The sequence below is a fragment of the Lates calcarifer genome, linkage group LG2 (genome assembly GCF_001640805.2).
Source record: "Lates calcarifer isolate ASB-BC8 linkage group LG2, TLL_Latcal_v3, whole genome shotgun sequence".
Taxonomy (NCBI): Eukaryota; Metazoa; Chordata; class Actinopteri; family Centropomidae; genus Lates; species Lates calcarifer.
The window spans coordinates 3,328,654-3,346,561 of NC_066834.1; the positions used below are offsets into that span (position 1 = coordinate 3,328,654).

Sequence of the window (17,908 nt, forward strand, 5' to 3'; positions counted from 1 at the left end):
ATGTTTCCCTACCAGATGTTCCAGATCCTCCCCAGGCTCCCAGAATCCTCAGCGTGGGAGAGGACTCCTGCGTTGTCCAGTGGGATCCCCCTCTGTTTGATGGCGGACAGCCAGTCATCGGTAAAAACATACTAATATGCTTCATTTGTTTGATTATCGGATCATTTCTCAGACATCCTCCTTTATTGTTCTGACAAGGCTTGTTGATAACAACATCATTTGTTTCCATTTTAATCCTCAGGCTATGTGCTGGAGAGAAAGAAGACAAAGAGCTACAGGTGGATGAGGCTGAACTTTGACCCTTACCCTGAAACCACCTACGAAGCCAAGCGGATGATCGAAGGAGTGCCGTATGAAATGCGAGTCTATGCCGTCAACAGCATCGGCATGTCTCGTCACAGTCCCGCCTCACAGCCATTTGTGCCAGTCGGTGAGTCTTCACCAACAGGTTTCTACCAGCCCCTATCCCACACTTTAATCGTTTTCACTCTGCAGATTCAGTGAACGGAGTTGTTTATTGTTGAAACTGCTGAAGTTAGTTTTTTGTACACTTGATTGATTGCTTGTCTAGATGAGCTGTGGTAGACGGTGCTGAAGTTGACATGTCTGGCGTCTGATGGCTCTGGGATTGTGCTGTCCCTGGTTTGGTCAGTGTAAGGTTTCTCTGGGGTCACAGGGTCTGATTGACTTGTGGTTGTGACGGGATGGTTTGCTGTGTGTTTGCTGTAATCCAAAACGTCTGTGGATTGTCTCTGTGTCACAAAAATATAGATTGCACATACAGTACACGATCCACTGGTCATTCCTGAGTAACATCAGACATGAGAGTGTGTGTCACATCACTACAGGGGACAGATGGAGGAATTGCTACGATGCAATGCAGACTGCTGTGTGCTGGCAGGGTTGGTTTTTTGATCCTTATCTCCTCTATTGTCCTTAAGCAAGACGCCGTGTTAAGGCCAGACCAGTGAACCCAAGGGTGAGACACAAGGAGGCAATGAGAATGGAGATGGATAGAAGAATAATCATTGTGGGGTATGATGGATGTAGCATGGGGAATTTGGCTGGTTGTGGTTGTGCTGAGCCGAGCAGAGTCCGGGGCAGAGGAGCGGGATTGACAGGATGAAGGGCTGGAGACAAGGACCGGAGCAGAAAAGACAGGACTGCAGATTAAAGAGTAGCAGGCAACAAGCAAAAATATATCTTAGAACGGCTTGAAGTACATACTGACTGAGCAGGTACTACAGTCTGTCAGCTGGGTATCTGTAGAAGTCTTGATTAGAGGATAGGATGCAGCAGGTGAGGCTCTGCTCCGTCTCCAGCACACCTGTCTCCACTCAGACAACCACAGACACTCGGGGAGAGAGAGCGACTGCAGGCTAGGCAGAGGTGGGAGGCAGGACACACTGAACTCCGGTTGGTCCTGATGGTTCGACGACTCCACCAATTTATCTGAAAAAAAAGAAAAAAAAAAGACATTACTGACTGCTGACAGTTACGTCGTTGATTTGGGTGTGTTACTAGCAGCTAATGTAGCTTCCAGCTGCAAGAAGAACCAGAAGAAGAAGAAGAAGAAGAACTCGTATTCCTCAGCTCAAACTGATGCTGACACTTGAGGATGAAGGACAACACCTGTAAAAAGACTTTGAGGGGTAAAATCAGTGGCTTCCACGTCAATCCCTGAAGAAATATAACATTACCTATATCATATCACCTCTTCTAAATTATTTGTCTGATTACATTTTTAATTAAATCAAAATTCAATCAATCAAATGTTTTATAAGTAGAGTCATTTTGTAGACCCCTGTGAATAAAGTCTACTGCATCTTCAACCAGTTGTTGAAGACACTGTCGAGCTAAGAGCCATTCACTGACTCTGTACTGTAGAAATCTACAGCTAGTGGGTTCACACATACACAGTCCTTGTTTATTTAGTGATAAATATTCAACATTATAGAGACATACTTAAGATCTGAAGCCAAGATCTCAAGGGCTTTCAAGTCCTTTTCAATCAGGAATTTATGTCTCCTCTGCATAGATCAAGGAAAGCAGTAAATATACATCAACAGTTGGACATTCTGGCATTTGGATGTATTCTTTGTAACAGCATCCCACAAGGCAGGGGTCAGGTTTGGATTAGTCTATCGCTGGTTTTTAACAACCATCTCATGCTCCACTTGTTGATTTAAGAGGGAACTGTATCCAGATGGCCGATCGCTCGTAAGACAGCCGATTAGGAAACTATCCGTGGCATCCCCCTCTATAAATGGCCTAGAAGCACTTGGCTCTGCTGGGACCAGCTGCTTAACACAGAGGGGTTCATGCTACTGTGGAGGCTGCTGCAGAAGAAGCATTGTTGTGACTACTGCAAAGACTAGAGGAAGAGAACAAGAGAATGAGAGCGTAGATCAGAGGGAGGCATTTTGCAGAAGAGGCGGACGGGTACAACGGGTACAACCACCAGCTTCAACCAGCAGCAGGACTGCTTTATACTAAGAAAGAATGACAAAGCCTAAGCTTCCAAAGACAGCTGAGAAGAAACCAGCGGAACCAGCAGAGGAGACATCAGCTGATGCTCCAGTCAAGGCACCACCTCCTGAGGCAGCACAGGAACCAGCAGCTGTCCCTGCAGAGGTAACCCCCAGCGTGGAAGAGCGAGGTCCAGCTGAGAATGAGACCCCACTGGCAGAGGCTGCCCCCCCGGGAGAAAGTTGCCCCGCTGCAGAGGAAACCCCCATGGATCCCCTTCCTGCTGCTGAACCAGAGCCAGAGCTGCAACCTGTTGGCAGTAGGCATTATTCATTTTGAGATGTTGGATCATGTAGGTTTTATAATAGTATAAATGTAACTTGTTTGTGTGTATGACATTAATGGGAAAATTGGCTGCATATTCCTGCCGCTCATTTTTCACTACATGTTTGAAAACGTTAAGCACGGTTTGGTAATCAAGTGGCTGATGTTGCAAGTGTCCCGTCATGATGATGATAAAAAAAAATCTCTATTTCGCTTGTAAAACACATCTGAATAAGATTTTGCTCTGCATTCTGCACCTTTAGCCCAGACTTTAACCCTGAGCTACTTTTTAAACAATCCCTGCTGCGGTGACTCTGTGCACACATGGAAACCCTTCACCTCTGACTGCTATTGGCATCATTCTCTTGCACTGTATACTTAGCCTGTGTCCTGTGACATGAAGTCCTGACCTTAGTGACAACAAGGTCACAACTGAAAGTCTGCACCTTCCAGTCTGTCCTCATGTTGTCAACAAGTTGCTGCAACATTATGAAAATACATGGTTGAGTAACTATTGCCTCTATAGTGAGATGTTCCTCTTCTTTTGGCCATTTGGAGGATCCTTCATGTGGTCACAGCCTCATGCACAACAAGTAGTCGTATGTATTGTATAAGGACGACACAGACCAGACTTGCTGTTCTAAAAGCAAAAGTGGGATCCAGAGTAGCTAGATGACCTGTGGTGGTTCATTGTGAAGCTTAGTTTTAGTTATTTACCCCCGATGACTCTGCATTCAGATATGCTTCTTTTATAGGAAAACATTTCCAAACTCTGAGTCTCAAGCTGAGCTGCACTCATTGTTCAACTATTAAAACAACAATATATGAATCTACATGTTGGTGGAGGTCACTGCTCCAGATGTGCTCAAACTTTTGGCTCAGTTATATTCTAAATAAAGGATTATTCCACAATCTATGACCATTACTCACCTGTGGCACGGGTCAATCTTCTCTCCTCTAATTCCTCCTGAGCCCTGCAGTTTAACAAAAGTAACACAAGTTAGCTTCTAAATGAGACCAATGAGAAGTCCTAAATCCCAGAGCTAAACACTGTAATAATACAGTTGTTTAAGGCCAGGTCTTTTTAGTCTGGGCTGCTACACATTGTTGTGACATTGGCAGCTTGCTTTTAGTGTTCGTGTTGAGAGAGACACAATAAAACTCATCTCATCAAGCTCATCTTTCCCACACACAGGCGTACAGGCTAATAGACTGTTTTGATAACTGATAACATGACCACAAATATTTAATAAAGTGATGAATGAAAGTGATGAAAGTGATGACTATCACGATCAAGCTGTCAGTATTTAAATGACAAACATACTAATTTACACTCAAGGTTCCAATAACAACAGGCATCACAGTTACACCACCACTGCACACCAGCTGTTGTTGATGCCATTTCCAAAACCCAAAAATTATCTCCATAACAAAAGATTACCAAATACGATGAACAGCTACAGCTGCAGTACTTCATGAGTGTACTTGCAGTTACTTCACATCTAAGATTGTGTGGCTACCACATAGACAAAGTCTGGGTTTGTCCAGATCATCTCTCTGTCCACTTGAACAGACTGCGCTCCAGTTCTTTACACCATGGATGAAGTTAAACTTTAGTGCTTGCGTGTGACTGGCTGTATTTTGTTTTCTGTTTCTCTTTGTTGTATTCAGTCTCATGGAGATCAAGATCTCTTGCAACAGACACCTACCGGATTAAATAAAGGTTAGAATAATAACCTTGCTCCCAGAGCACAGGGACATGCTTATACTACGTGTTTGTGAAATAAGAAGTGCCACTGATGCACACGTGTAGCTTTCATTTGCCAAAATTCATCTGGTCTAGTTTCAACAAGAACACATCCTTGTGAATCTAATCTAATATTTTTTGTCATGTCTGTAGTCAGTCAGTCATGATGGGTGTCCTGGGTGTCAGGAACTCATTCTTTAAGTACAGGAGCTGCTGTGGTGATGCCACTGACAGCACTGCGCACTCAGATGACATGTCAGTAAATCTACAAGGGACTCTATTTAAAAACCTTGTGTTGTCTTTTCACATTGCTCACTCATTTGGCAGATTGTAATAAATAACCCTGCCTCCTTCTTTTGATGGTGGTCCATGTATTTGCTGTATGCATGAAGTTAAACCTTTGAGTGAATATTAGAAAATGCTGCTGTTGTAATGATGGTAATAGAGCAGAAGCTGTTTCAAAGCTTTGTGAGGGTTTTTCTTACTTAATGTAATTAGTAAATTTGTGATCAGGTTCATCCACACTGCACTGATGCTCTAACTGACTAACACAGCCCATTAATCTGTCCTCTGCCTCACTCTCAGCCCCTACAAGTGAGCCCATTGGACTGTGCGTCGACGACATCAGCGACACTTCCATTTCGCTGAAGTGGCGGGCGCCTGAGAGGATCGGCTCGGCTGAACTCGAGGGTTATGTGGTTGAGTACTGCAAGGAAGGCAGTAAGTGCTGGAGCCAACCCCTGCATGCTTTTGATAAGGAAGTATTTTTTTTACAGCATATCTCATCTCAGTTTATTTACCTCAATCAGTTAATTAGCCTCCAGGTAATCAGCATGGTGATTGCTTGATCATGCTGGTACTTTTACCACACATGAAACGTCCAATGGTGGTAACAAAACATAGACTCAGATTAACTTCCACCTGTATTTTTAACTCTGGCTCTGCTGTAACATTTGCAGTCAAGTGAGTCATGTGTTTTCTGGCCACAGCTGATGAATGGATACCAGCCATTCAGGGCCTGACTGAGAGGACATCATTGATTATCAGAGACCTCACCACCGGGGACAAGCTGCAGTTCCGTGTGCGAGCCTACAACATGGCGGGACCCAGTGCTCCGGCCACTCTGGCTCAGCCTGTCACCATCAGAGAGATAATGCGTAAGTTAGACACAGGTTTATTCCTTCAGATGATTGTGTGGTTCTAGTCCACCTTCACGTCTCTTACTTCGTGTTCTTTGTTGCACAGAACGCCCCAAAATCTGGCTCCCAAGAAATCTCCGCCAGACTATCGTCAAGAAAGTTGGAGACACTGTCAACCTTTTGATTCCATTCCAGGTGCAGTGTACATCAGACTAAACCAGTCACATGCCTTTTCATCAAAACACCAAGATGCTTTAGTGATGGTTTCATACAGTATAAACACCTGAGTGAAACATGAATGATGCACAAAAACTATTCGGGTGTGAAGCATTAAAATGAACCAATAGCTTGGTTAAATCTGGAAGATTAATGTGGTTTCTCCCTTCTGCCATTCCAAGTTGGAACAATGAAACATCTAAAGATACTTGTAGTACTGTTAGTGCTTTAAGTGTTGGGATAGGGGTAATTTTGTACTCTGATTATTAGCGCATTTTCTACAAGATTGAATTTGTGTAAACTGACACGAAGCATTTTGAAATGAAACCCTTCCTTCCTGTCGTGCAGGGTAAGCCCAGGCCAATTGTTACATGGAGCAAAGATGGGGAGCCTCTGAACCCCACGTTCGCCAACGTGAGGAACAGCGACTTAGATACAATCCTCTTCATCCGTAAGACAGAGAGAAAACACTCGGGGAAGTATGATCTTAAGGTGCAGATTGAGAACGTGGAAGACACAGTGAGCATCAATCTGCAGATTGTTGGTAAGGACTGAACACACGGAGAGCTGCCTCCGGCATTCATATTGGTGACCTCCTACCATGCAGTGGTTTTGCCGGTAGACAGTTAATCAGAATTCATATTTCTCCCTCTGTAGATCTCCCAGGGCCCCCTCAGGCTCTGAAGATCATGGATGTCTGGGGCTTCAATGTGGCACTGGAGTGGAAGCCACCTAAGGACAACGGTAACTGTGAAATCACCGGTTACACCATTCAGAAAGCTGACAAGAAGACCATGGTGAGACTCTACAAAAATCACCAACCTCCCAATGTTGGGTCGTAGCATGTTGCTCCACCAGACAATGAGGTCTGGGTTACTAGGAACAGGGGTAAAAAAAAGGTCTTGTCAGAAGCTCATAGTTTATTGTTAAACCTCCCCTTTTCATCAACACAAATGAGTGTGTCTGTACATGTGGGAGGACAAATGCTGCATGGACACAGAGGGATATTTTAGCCTCCCTGGTGACACATATACTGTAATCAGCCAATGCTGAGCACACAGTCTCCTTTGTGGGCCAGGAGCAATGCATCATGGGCCTGTTGGCAAGAGCTCCAGCTGCCACCATCCTCCACCTCGAGCTGCCAGGAACAATGTGGGCCAGGAATGTCCTAATCTTATCCCCGTAGCCTTGACCTGGTCCGGATTGTCTGTGCAGTGACGCAGGGGCCATTGTTCTCCTGCTCGGCTCGGCCGATGGCTCGTGTTTCACTGTAGTCATTATTAGATCAAATTAATTTCACTTCCATCTCTTTATAGCAAGCTTGGGGATGTTGATTATCATGTTACCAATAACAATGTACGGTGTACCTGTTACATGTCAGAGACAGAAGTGCTGAGGGCAGATGTACTTTAAATCCACCCATATCCTGTTTCATTCTTGTGCCTAAATAAATGAATTTAAATAGTTACACAACTCATTTAGTTTCAGGCAGATTATTAAAGTATTTTTAAATCAAATCTACAGGTTATTATTGGAGGATGTCATTTATCGTATTTTAATCTGCAAATATAATTTGTCTGAGTGAACAAACAGAAATGGATTCATCTTAGACTGTGTGGGTTTATGTGGGTTTTCTACATGTCTGAAAAAGCCCAGTATAAAGGTGCATATGAAGCACATACAGTTCAACATAAACTGTATACTGAAATGAAAAAACTGGATCTTTTTTTGTGATTTACATGAAGGAGTGGTATACAGTCTATGAACAATACAGGCGAACCAACTGCGTCTCATCTGACCTGATCATGGGGAATGAGTACGTCTTCCGCGTCTTCGCCATGAATCTGGTGGGCCTCAGTCCAGAAGCCTGCAACACGAAAGACAGCGCTTACATCCAGAAAACAGGTGAACTCTGACTACACAAATAAAATGAACACAAAGCAGTTATGGTTCTGATTTTAAGTATGTGTGGATATTGTGTGTGAAATCTGAGTAGTCGTCATATATGCTGTTTGTTTCCTCAGGCATCATGTACAAGCCGCCCACCTACAAAGAGCATGACTTCTCAGAGGCTCCTAAGTTCACACATCCTTTAGTGAATCGCTCCATCATCGCAGGATACAACGCGACCCTCAGCTGCTCAGTCAGAGGCATACCAAAGGTCAGTAAGGTCATTACATGAAAATGACCAAAGGATATTTGTGATAAAAGTCAATCATACATTTGATGACATCTAGAAACTAAAATCTCAGACATGAATAGAGTTCTGGAAATAACTTCCATCATAACTTATATTGTAATGGGAAAAATTTACATTAAATTTTGACAATTCCTACTTTGGTTTGTAGCTTTTTGAAAGAATTAAACAATAATTGGTTGGCACCTACACACACACACACACACACACACACACACTCTCTCTCTCTCTTAGTAGCGAGTAACGAACACCTGATCCTTGGTGAAACAGAATCCACCAGATAAATCCAGTGATTCTGATTGTTACCAGTGGACCAATCGTGGTCTAACTGCACGAGTATTGAAGAGAGTGAAAAATATATAAATAATGTCTGTCCTCTCTTATTAGCCCAAAGTGACCTGGTACAAGAACAAGATGGACATCACAAATGAAGCCAAGTACCGGATGCTCAGTAAGCAAGGCGTCCTGACGCTGGAGATCCGTAAGCCCTGTCCATTCGACGGGGGAGTGTATACGTGCAAAGCGGTCAACGACAGCGGAGAAGACATAGTGGAGTGTAAACTGGAGGTTCGCCGTAAGTATCCTGTTGTGTGGGCACAGGGACAGAAACATACTGCATGTGTCCTCTTTTTGCATGACCCACTTAGACACTCCAGCCTTTCTCTCTTTGCCCCTTTTTCATCCTTTAAAAATAACACCCATCACAAAAGTCTACATCAAATAAAAGCCAGACTGTTAATAAGATTTATTATTTTGCTTTGCAGCTCAAATAGCTAAAGAAGAAAAGAAAGATGTAAAGAAGTGAGAGTTTCCAGCTGCTGACTGAAAAGCAGATCCATGTGTCTCCAGCGACTCCTGCATGTTGACTGTTTTGTGTCATGAGAAACTCTTCACCTGCTTCACAAACTGTTTAACCCACATCTTCCCTCATCTGCAATCGTCATCCTCACTGTCATGTTAGTATGGTGTACCACTCAGTTGCGGACCTGAGCGGGGCTCATGCTTAAATTTGCTGTTCGTTAAAAGTGATTCATGGTTTGTCACGCTGTTTCTCATTCATTTCAAGGACTAGACTTACATGGATAATAGTGTGTAGTTAATATGAATAATAGCATTATTTATGAAACTAATCTATGAGTTGTCATCTTACAGTGTTTTTAGTGAGTGGTTTGTGTGCATAAAGATTATTTCAAAAACACAGAATACAGTGTGACTTCCTTCATACTGGTTAGCTTGTGCACAGGTGGACTGCAGCTCCTTAAACTGCCATTATAGCATGCAGAAAATGCAAAAAGCATGCCACTGATAGTCAGAAGTCCAGTCGAATGGACAAGAGTTGTCAAGGGCTTAGTTTTATTGAAACAAAGCCTCACTAAAGCCAGAGGTGTGAGGCATGTGCCTAATGTGCACGCCGCAGATGGAAGTGTGTGAAGGGCTGGAATAGCTGGGATGTCCTTTTACCGCTGAGGACATGTGTCAGTGAAGAGGAACACATGGCGGTGATCGTCGGGCGGGGGCTGCCGCAACATCACTCGACAGTTATTCCTTTGATGCCTTGAATGTAAATATTTCCTGTGCCCTCCCTCTCAGAGTACAGCTGCGAAAGATCCACTGAGCCCCGTACCTGTCACAATGTCACTATTAACACGCGTGATAAATGTCTCACAGCGCCCTTGTTTTGACATGGGACTTCACCAAAATCCACAAATTACAACTGAAAAGCCTACACGGTTCAGAGCTGGACAGGCCTTATCAAATTTCATGTCCGTTTCTTTATACAGTCCCAGAGGTTATTTTTCACTCATCACCAAGTTACAGCTCACTTACATGAGTGAAGGAAGCCAGCAGTGCTGGACGACACAGCAGCAGGGTAACTCCACTGACTGGTATTAAATGGTCTGTACAACATCTACACTAGACGCAAAATTTAGCCCTAAAACAGTGTTTGCATGGGAAAGCTTGACTGGAAAGCTATGTGAGGCTGTACACAGAGGTATGCTGTTACTTTACAAAATACTTAAGTATGTAGAAAGGCCCATTTCAGTGTAATTGGTCATCAATAATTATAAACCACAAGTGCTGGCTTGATCTGATGAGGATTCTCCAAAGTACTTGAAGAACTTGAATATGTGGACCAAATTTCACAGCAGCTGCTCCATGTTTTTGAAATATTTCATTTAAAATCTCATGTTAACCTCATGGTGTTGCTATGGGTACAGTCAGAGGATCACTAAAGTCATTAGGATACATCATCAGGGAACCATGAATGTCTGTATAACATTTCATGTCAATCCATGTGAACTGACTGACCAACATTGCTAACCGTACTCTTTTTGGGACATTTTTCTGGGAAGAAATTAGACACAGATATCTTATCACTGTCACTCTGTCACTACCTGATGGCATCAGTTTGGAGTGTGAATCACATCTTTCTTAAGAAGAATAATGACTCCTCATTGAGTTCAAACTTAATTCATCACCTGAATAAATTCTTTTCCGGTGAGACCTGTGGATTGAGCAGCTGTCTCGACTCACTTCCAGGGTGGTGAAAGTTAACACATGACCTGTCTTCCCATGAGGCCACTGTGCAGCCTGATGTTCACAGAGGAACTCTGCTGGGAGACACAAATGTAGGATTAGGGTCGATATTTTAAATTTCAGGGGATCTGACATTTCTGTGACACACTGCAATTAACAGAAACATGTCCAGTCCCAAAAATCAATGTACAGAGCTGCTTAAAACTGGTAAAGCTGCATTCGCAAAGGTGTGACAAGTTTTAACAAAGAGCACAATCAGTTCAGATATATAACATACTCAATGAAGACAAAGGTCACTGCAGTGTTTTAATCTTAACATAAACGTAAATAAAGATGGTTGTGAACTTCCAATCTTATACATACACAATTTATAGAATTATTTTTCTACTTGAACAGAATAAAAAAAACAACTTGGGGAGATGGCACATGAAAAACTACAAATAAGATTTAATTTGAACAGAAATGAAGTGAGATATTTTCATACTCTATTATTCTGCAGGTTTGACTCTATAAAAGATAAAACAAAAAATTTCATAGTTTATAGTTTGATTTAAAAAAAAAAAAAAAATCACAGTATACAGTACATAGATTCCTCCCACAATTTGCACTTAACTAAAATGATGATGTACAACCACGTGTGTCAACATAAAGCAAAGAACGAAAACAAAGAGTAACAACAAATGAAAAGAGACTATTCTTTTACAAAGTACTGCTGGTAGCCACTACAGTTGAGGAGGTAGCTTCCTTGGTTAGCATCCCATTCTTGATTACTTGTTTTCTTTTTCAAATAATTTACATACAAATACAAAAACCAATAACAAAAACTACTAAAAGATTTGTACATTTTCACCAGATAAGATATCTCAGACAATCAACGGACATTTTGGTTGGTGCAAGAATTTACACACCCAGTCGAGACTACGTGAAAACAGAAGATAAACCCAAAAAGAATACAATTAAATGGTGCATTAGTATAAAGGGCACAAGAATGTCTTGTTGGTGGAGGAAAGTGTTTCCCTACATTGCCTAAATTCCTGAGCACTCACATGACGTGCACTTGTGGATACACGCTCCGAGGGTGTATCCGCCTTAATGTGTACAGTCATGCTCCGGCACACCAAACATCAGTCAATCCCTCGTCACTCACAGTATCACTCAGGTCAGCTCTCAGGGCAAAAGACATCTACATTTATATGCTTTACAGTATAACAATGATCTTCTGATGACCTGTACAATAAAACTGGACGATGCAGACTTAAGTGTCTGAGTCACTCACTCATAATGTAACTGGGTTGCAAAGACAACGGAGGCAGTGAATTATATTAAAGGTTAATTCCTCTTGTTTTCAGCACTGGCCTTATTTTCCTACTTCTGTTCCACCACGCTCATTTTTCAAAATTTAGCCAGCTGTGTAAGTGTTTGGTACAACAGGTACACAGACTACACACAAACACCAAAAAAATCCTTTAAATGCTAAAGTACTGTAGATACTTGTCTTTAAATATCTGTGGTTGAATAATGATCACCCACATTTTCAATAATAATAGCCCATTTCAAACTTTGGCACAGCTCACACACTGTTCTTGTTGACTCAGCTGGCTGCCAGTCTGGTGCTGCGTTCATGTTATGCTGGAAGAGGTGGAAGAGTGGGATTACATTCACGTGTTTAACTTGGACAGTATTCATGTGTTTAACTTGTAGTTTGTGAGTCAAATTATGTTTAAATATGGGTTTTAAATCAACCACAAACGTATGTCAGGTATCACTCTTCTCATGAAAACACTTTACAGGTGAGTCAGATTTTTGGACTTCGTGTTTGTTGCTTGTTCGTCAACAAGCTTTTACAGTTTGTGGAGTTAAATAAGACCAAAGTTTGATGTATTTTGATTTTCTGACATTTTGGCAAATTTAATTCAATTCAGTTTTATTTATATATATGTTCTTTCGTTCCCAGAGTTAGATGAGGAAAGTAACACCACTCTCACACCTGTGTGCCTAGCTTAGCTTAGCATATAGTTTGGAAATGAGGGGAAGCAGCTAGTCTTAATCTATCTGAAGGGAACATAATACACCTACATATCAAAAACATTAGAAGATATTATACAGGCTAGCTGTTATGCAATGAGTGGATATGATCTTCCTATGACAGCAAATCAACAGGCAATTTAGATTTAGAGGATTCTCCTAAAAACTGTACTAAGACAGGGCATTAAGGCAACGCCTGTTCTGTTTGCCAAAAATAATCTGAACATCAGAAAAAAACAGGTCTCACTTAAGTGTTACTTTACTGAAAAAGGAAATATTTGTGTGTTTGTTGTAGCTCTGTGGTAAATAAAAAGAGCATGATGGCAAAAAGTCAGAAAACAAGGCCCAGATTTAAAAAAAAAAAACAGGAATTATCCTTCAGTCTAATGAAAATAATGACCCAAACCTCTATGCACGTGTTCATTTTTTGCAAAGGATTACAAAAAAAGAAGTGCTGCTGTTGTGGCGAATGCTAGGGTTATAGCACTGTATATTCGTCATTCAAAGGCCACCTTTCATACACCTGAAATCATCTCCACCCACACGCTCCTGCTGCTCAGACAATAAATAACATCTTACAAAACCACAAAGCATAGTTGTTGCTAAAACAGTGATATCTGCTACTTTTATCACATTCTTAGTCTTAGTAACTTAAAGCAAAGAAGTGTTTATTATAAACTGGCATCGACCATTCTCACACTGATAAGCGTGCGATCACAGGCAGGTAGGGCAGAAGTTATTGCTGACGTGATCATTATTCCCCTCTGGTGGGTGAAGACTGCCTTAAAGTTACATTCAAACAGAAAAATCTAGGATGATTATTACATTTGCTACATTTATATAAAAAAAAAAATCAAAGTATAAAATCAAAAGTTGCTGTGGAGAAGCTTTAAAAATTGACAAGATGTATAACAATTCAAATTTAAGAAGCTTATAAGTACAGGTAAAACAGAGAAATCACTAAATCTTTGACACATAAATTGAGGCTCGCAACATCATGATATCCACTCGAAAGCAAGAGGCAGGCACTGGTGGCAAGAATTTCCTTTGCAAGATCCTTAGTCGACCAGTTTGTAACATGATGTGCTCAGTTCAGCTCATTTAAAAATGGTCTCCAAGTTCCCTTTAAATGATTGGTTGCATCTCTGTTTATGTAAGTGCTTGATGAAGTCTTTTAACAGGGTAGTTGGCACATTTTGTTGTTTGATATAAAAAGGTTTACATTTTCTCGTAGCATCTAAATTCACATGACAGAAAGATCTGTGCACATAGAGGAGTTCAGAAACGTCCTTAATCCTTGACTCGAGGTATGTTGTATGAGTAGTGTACGAGAGGAAGGCCTCTGGTCTGACAGAAGCAGGCTCTGCCGCAGGCCTGAACCTGGTCCGAGCTGTCCGACACAAACGAGTCTCCCTCGTCAGCGTACTCAGACTGAGCGGAGGGCGTGCCGCTGTCGGCCCAAAACCCCTCGGCGCGCTGGCACACGGCAGCTCCCGCCAAGAGGGTGGGACAGCTGTGAGACTTCACCAAGTGTCTACAGACTGTGGAGGACGAGGGGGAAGAGCAGGTCCTGGCATGCAGCGCTGCCTCGCACTGCTCGCATACAACTGTCTCTCCACAGAGCTGTGAGTACACCCCACAGTCAAAGCCCAGGTGGGTGGAGGAGCCTCCGTCTGTGAGCTCCGAGCCTCCGCCGCCGTCGTCTCCATGACTTTCAGCACCGGCCTTCACCTCCCTGGTCAAACCTGCGCGGCCGCGTAGTCTCAGCCAGTCCTCCCTGAAGGCCGGGCTAAAGAACACATACAGCACCGGGTTCAGGCACGCAGGCAGCGGGAAGAAAATGAGGGTGACAGACTTGGCGATCTCTGGGCCGCCGGCTGTAGAGCCAGTCAAGAGAGGGGCGAAGGAGAAAGCTGCCACAGGGCAGAAGAAGATGCAGTTGGTGAAGATGAGCCAGGCTACGTGTCGCAGGGCACCCGTCTGCTCTGGATCAGCCAGCTCCACCCTGCCCAGGTGGCAGTACAGCTGGGTGTACACAGCTGCAGTGAACAGGTAGGCGAGTGCGTTGAGCAGCACCAGAACCACAGTGACACTCAGAGCTGGACTCTCGCCACCAGCGAAGGGCAGGCAGAGAGGAGAGGCCGACTGGTCGCTGGAGGTCAGGAGAGGGAGGCAGGCTCCGGCAGCAGCCAGCAGCCCCAGCAGCCCCGCAGCCAGGCTGAAGCGTCGGTCTCCTCTCCAGCACCCGCGATGTCCGCTGCCGCCGTTCCTCCTGGGTGACATCATTACTTTCCCGAGAATCGTCCGCACGGCCACGCTGCGCTCCACGGCTGCGAGCGACAACAACAAGACTGCCCACTCTGACGAGAAGACCGCCAGAGCGCCCGTGATCTGACAGCCGGGCCCCATCTCCCACCACACGCCGAACTCTGCAAAGGAGCCCCAGGTGGCGACGTCGAGCACGGTCAGCACGCTGACGTACACGCCTGTGAGAAGGTTGGCCAGGGCCAGCAGCCCCATCAGCAGCCTGGCTGGAGAGAGAGACGGAGCCAGGGAGTGAGAATGGCCTGCAGCTCGGTGTGTGGAGGAGAAGGTGGCCACCAGCACCAGGCTGTTAAAGACCAGAGACACCAGGCAGATAAACCAGACGGTCAGACGAATCATCCAGTTACCGAGGAGGTGCTCACAAGGCTTGAAAGCTCCTGAGGAAAAAAAAACAATGATTTAGTTTACTTTAAAGATTATTTCTCTGACTTAAATCTCTGACATAAGTAAACACACAGACACATAATGAAAGATTTAAACAGCTGTTTACCTGGCGAAGGAGAGCAGTGCATGATCATTGAGATTCTTTCCACATCCTCCCCCCCTAAAACAAAAAAAAGATGAATGTATGAAATGCAGATGTTAAAAAGACAAACTTAATCCTAAAATGTTTAGAGTAAGAAGAATGTTAATAACTGCTTTTGACTTTCCACAGTCTCATTTCTGCTATTTAACAATCAGCATTAGTTAAATGTTACTAATGACAGACTTAGCTGTGCCATGTTGTGAAGCTTGTGAAGCTTGTGAAGTGCACAGATACTGACAAGGACTAAGTGTGAAAAACATATATGCTAAAGAAAGGTTTACAGTCATTTTGGACTAAATATGCATGTAGCTGTGTAAAAAAGTAAAGATCTACATCTCTTTTTCAGGACAAGGAAAATAAGAAATGTAGGACAGTATTTAATGTTAGTGAGATGTGGGAAACATTTAAAAAACAGAACTGTTGTGCGTCCAACATCTACATCAGATATGTGGTGATCTGGGAATAAAGAATGCTGTTAAGAGGATTATGTAAAACAAACTGCACTGATATTTTTAGTTGCTTTTGTGTAAATAAAACTAAACAAAGTTTAGCTAACATGTAAACGGTTCCAAGGAAAAAGCTCTGACTGCAGCATTCCCACCTGTAGATTTCTTGACATCATTTTCCTCAGAGGAACTCGTCACTGAGTCACATCCAACGAACGCGCAGCACTGGTAGGCGTAAGGGACAGAGATGGACCTACAAACAATAATCATTTACAAAGGCTGTTAACATCCTGCTGAGGTCCAGTGATGACAACACAGATGGTCCAGAATCTTAAAACCATCCTGGAAAAAGAATAAATAATGTGTTTGTCTGCAAATATCTTGCCCTTCTGATTTTTTTTCCAAAGATAATATTTGGATGTTCCCATAGTGTGTCTACAGTTGTGAAGAAAACAGACTCAGCTGGCTTTCTCATTAAACGTAAGCGAAGAGGTTGAGTTTGTTTCGGTTTTTCTGTCAATCTCTCACGTAGACGTACAGTGCAGCCAGAGAAAGATTAGAAAAGAGACAGAGATATTTTTTGCGCACCACAGGATCAGTCCAATTTATTTTGTTACAAATTTAGCACTGGTGAGTGTTTCCTCTTTTGTTCCCAGTTCATCAGGTCATTTTAACCCTGCGTAAAATATAGCTATGTAAATATTTAAAACATTTAAGGCAACTTCGGGGGTGACACAATCAAGAAATACATCAAGATCAGTTTGTTCATGAAATGTAAAGAGATGCTTAGCGTTTTTTCTCACTACCTGGTGAACACAAAGGGTGAGGAAAATAAGTCTACTAAAGGTCTCAAGACAGAGGAGAGGAGTCTGTTCAGAAAATTATTTCCTCAACACCACAGGGACCTGATGTTACTATGCAGACCCTCCCTTTAACGAGGGGAGAGATGGTGGGGGACCACATGAAACAAAGGTCACCAGCTTTAATTGAACCTGGGATGTTGCAATTATAAAGGCAAAGCCTTAAACGTCAAGCATACGGCCCTGTCTGGTGTTACATTTTTCTACACTGTCTCCTGAACACTGATATCACAACTCGAGGCCACAGAGGTTCTTCCTCACCTGAGTTTGGGTAGGTTTTTCGCAGACAGCACATTTTTCATCTGTGGATTCCCTGAGAGTTTGAGCTGACTGACGGCACTCAGTCCAGTCGTTGGAATCACAGTCAGAGAGTTCATACTCAGATCTCTGCAGGAGGGGAAAAAAAAACAAATTACACAAGCAATTTAATGCAGCACAACGCAGGCAGTCAAACTGAACGATGACGTGTCACTGGAGCTCTGTACTCATTATAATGAACAGCAGTAAAATAATACACAGGTCGTACTCACAGGTTTGTGAGGGCAGTGAGGGTGAGGAAAGCATCTCTGTGGATAAATCGGATTTCATTTCTACTCAGGTCTCTGTGAAAAAAATCACAACGCAATGAACTCACAATGCAGGCATAAAAAACCTTTGTTTCACATCTGAGTGTGTGTAACTTACAGTAAACGGAGAGCAGAGAGACCCTGGAAAGTGTCCCTTTCAATTTGTTGAATATGGTTGTGCTGAAAGCTTCTGTAGATTGAACACAAGAATTTAACAGATTATAACAGGTAAAAAATTATCTAAATTAATTTGTTTGGCACAACACATTGTTTAATCTTTAGTCAGAAGTTGTCTTTTAATCTTTGCCATCCTTTTCTGAAATGATTTACAAACTGAAATCTACATGTTCAACACTTACATCTCCTGCAGTCGAACACATCCGTGGAGAGATGGTAGCCCCTTGATCTCATTGTAGGACAGGTCTCTGATGGAGGAGAACAAACAGCTTCAACAATTAGACAACTGGGACAATTTGAAATGAGAAAATCAAGACAAAAGTTTGGGGTTTTATTCATGTTCCACTCTGAGC

At 42.8% G+C, this 17,908-nt stretch overlaps 2 protein-coding genes across 3 annotated transcripts in view; one reads left to right on the plus strand and one right to left on the minus strand.

Moving 5' to 3' along the window:
* Nucleotides 1–9,295, plus strand: part of mybpc3 (myosin binding protein C3) — a 29,063-nt gene extending 19,768 nt beyond the window's left edge. Inside the window, exons 23-33 of the mRNA XM_051073951.1 lie at nt 16–120; nt 242–430; nt 5,126–5,260; nt 5,530–5,697; nt 5,786–5,874; nt 6,244–6,439; nt 6,553–6,692; nt 7,641–7,800; nt 7,920–8,056; nt 8,480–8,666; nt 8,857–9,295. Coding sequence (XP_050929908.1) covers nt 16–120; nt 242–430; nt 5,126–5,260; nt 5,530–5,697; nt 5,786–5,874; nt 6,244–6,439; nt 6,553–6,692; nt 7,641–7,800; nt 7,920–8,056; nt 8,480–8,666; nt 8,857–8,897 — 1,547 coding nt within the window. The 3' untranslated portion in view covers nt 8,898–9,295. The remainder of the gene's footprint in view (nt 1–15; nt 121–241; nt 431–5,125; nt 5,261–5,529; nt 5,698–5,785; nt 5,875–6,243; nt 6,440–6,552; nt 6,693–7,640; nt 7,801–7,919; nt 8,057–8,479; nt 8,667–8,856) is intronic.
* Nucleotides 9,296–10,922: 1,627 nt separating this feature from the next.
* lgr4 (leucine-rich repeat containing G protein-coupled receptor 4) overlaps nt 10,923–17,908 on the minus strand; it is a 29,893-nt gene continuing 22,907 nt past the window's right edge. For both annotated transcript variants that reach the window (XM_018686332.2, XM_018686331.2), the window contains exons 13-19: nt 17,738–17,803; nt 17,497–17,568; nt 17,343–17,414; nt 17,074–17,199; nt 16,108–16,205; nt 15,471–15,524; nt 10,923–15,357 (exon numbers count right to left, since the gene is read on the minus strand). In XM_018686332.2, coding sequence (XP_018541848.1) covers nt 13,946–15,357; nt 15,471–15,524; nt 16,108–16,205; nt 17,074–17,199; nt 17,343–17,414; nt 17,497–17,568; nt 17,738–17,803 — 1,900 coding nt within the window. In that variant the 3' untranslated portion in view covers nt 10,923–13,945. The remainder of the gene's footprint in view (nt 15,358–15,470; nt 15,525–16,107; nt 16,206–17,073; nt 17,200–17,342; nt 17,415–17,496; nt 17,569–17,737; nt 17,804–17,908) is intronic.